A 1692-nucleotide genomic window follows, 5' to 3' on the forward strand; every position below is an offset into this window, starting at 1 on the left:
GCAGCCCCCCCCGCCGCCCCCCGCGCACCCCGCCGCGGCCCCCCGCTCACCCGCACCGCCGTCCTCCAGGGCCTCCTGCAGCAGGCGGAAGGTGTTGGACTGCCGGGGGGCGGCGCGCAGCTCCCGGTTCTCCTGCAGCATCTTGTACACCTCCGAGTCCTCCTCGAAGCGCCGCGCCGCCGGCTCCGAGCACGGGCTGCGGGACGGCACCCCGGGCAGCGCGCCCCGCGTGCGGCCCCCGTCCGTCCCCGTCCGTCCCTGCCCGGGCAGCGCCTGCCCCCGCAGCGCTCGCAGGGCGCCCGGGCGCTCGCCCCGAGACGCCTCCCTACCTGCCGCGCTGCTCCGGGGAGGGCGAAGCCTGGCCCGTCACACGCCGGGGGCTCGCGGGGGCCCAGACCCCCGGCGACGGCGGGCGCTTGGGGACAGGAAGGATCGGCCCCGGGGAGCTGCTCCGGCGGCTCCGGCTGCCTCGCTCCTGCCGAGGAGGGAAAAAGAGGGGCTGGGGGAGGCTCGTGGGCCGCAGGAGGCCTGTGCCGAGCATCCCCCCCCCCGTGTCCTCGCGTCCTCGGCCCCGGCCTTCCCGCTGCACCGCGGGCAGAGCGCACGAGAGGGCGCCTACGGACCGTCCCTCGGCGCCGGCAGCGGCCCGGGGGCTGCGACCGCGACGGGGCGCCCCGGGGCCTGGCACGGGGACGCGGCTGGGAGCTGCTCCTCCGACGGGCGGACGGGCGGAGGATGCTCCGCACTGCTCCTGGGACGGACCGAGGCTGCTCCGTGCTGCTCCCTGGGGCTGGACCGAGGATGCTCCGGGCCGGACGGAGGCAGCTGGGGCAGCCGGGCCGGGGACCGCACCCCCTGGCTCCCGCCGTGCCGATAACTCTGCGCCTGTGCCGCTCCCTCCCGCGGCATCTGCTCCTGCTTAGCAGCCCCGGCGAGGCAGGAAAGGCGAAACCCCGGATAAGTGGAAGCTGATGTTCCCGGCGCAGCCGGGAGGCGGATGGAAACCCCAGCAGGAGCCGAGAGCGGGGCGGCTCAGCCAGGGCGCGGGGAGCGCAGGCACACGCCGGGGTGCCCCCGGCCCCGCTCCCGCTCCCGCTCCCGCTCCCGCCGGGCACCCGCTGCGGACGGCACCCGCAGCACCGCCGAGCGCGTGGCTGGACCGGCACCCCGGCCTCGGCCCCTGCCCCGCCGGAGTCCGGGGCCGACCGCAGCCCGGGGTGCGATGAGAAGTGCAGCTCAGAGGCGTTTCCCCGCTCTCCGCTGCTTGCGGCGGGGGCGCTCCGGCGGGGGGAGCCGCCAGCGCGGGGGCAGAGGGCACCGGGGCTGCCGCCGCCGCGGGGCCCCGCAGCCCCCCGCGCCGGGGCGGGGAGGGAGGCGCCGGGCCGGCACCAAAGCAAACAACGCGCCGGGGAGGAGCGAGGGAGCAGCCGGGCTGCGGRCGCCAAGGGTCGGCCGGGGCCGGGGCCAAACGCGGCTGGAACGGGCCGCGCGCGGGGCCACCGCGCTTCCCAATTTGGGCTTGAAAAACATCCCCGGCCCGGGGAAAAGCGAGGGGGAGGGAGGCGAAAAGGGAGAGCAGCCAGCGTCTCCCGAAACCGCGGCGGGGAGGGCCGGCCCGGCCCGCGGGCGCCCGGGGACCGGTCCGGGTGCTGGGGGAGCCTGGCCGCGTCCCGCCCCCGCCCCGGGCGGCCG

The 1692-nt window shown here is 78.9% G+C and overlaps 1 protein-coding gene across 1 annotated transcript in view; it reads right to left on the minus strand.

Moving 5' to 3' along the window:
- The window catches only part of PDLIM2 (PDZ and LIM domain 2), a 7728-nt gene that overhangs the window by 2967 nt on the left and 3069 nt on the right, over window positions 1-1692 (minus strand). Inside the window, exons 4-6 of the mRNA XM_085320274.1 lie at window positions 624-968; window positions 330-475; window positions 51-196 (exon numbers count right to left, since the gene is read on the minus strand). Coding sequence (XP_085176400.1) covers window positions 51-196; window positions 330-475; window positions 624-968 — 637 coding nt within the window. The remainder of the gene's footprint in view (window positions 1-50; window positions 197-329; window positions 476-623; window positions 969-1692) is intronic.

This window comes from Rhea americana, unplaced genomic scaffold (assembly GCF_003343005.1).
Source record: "Rhea americana isolate MKP2758 unplaced genomic scaffold, rheAme1 scaffold_623, whole genome shotgun sequence".
NCBI classification, from domain to species: Eukaryota; Metazoa; Chordata; class Aves; order Rheiformes; family Rheidae; genus Rhea; species Rhea americana.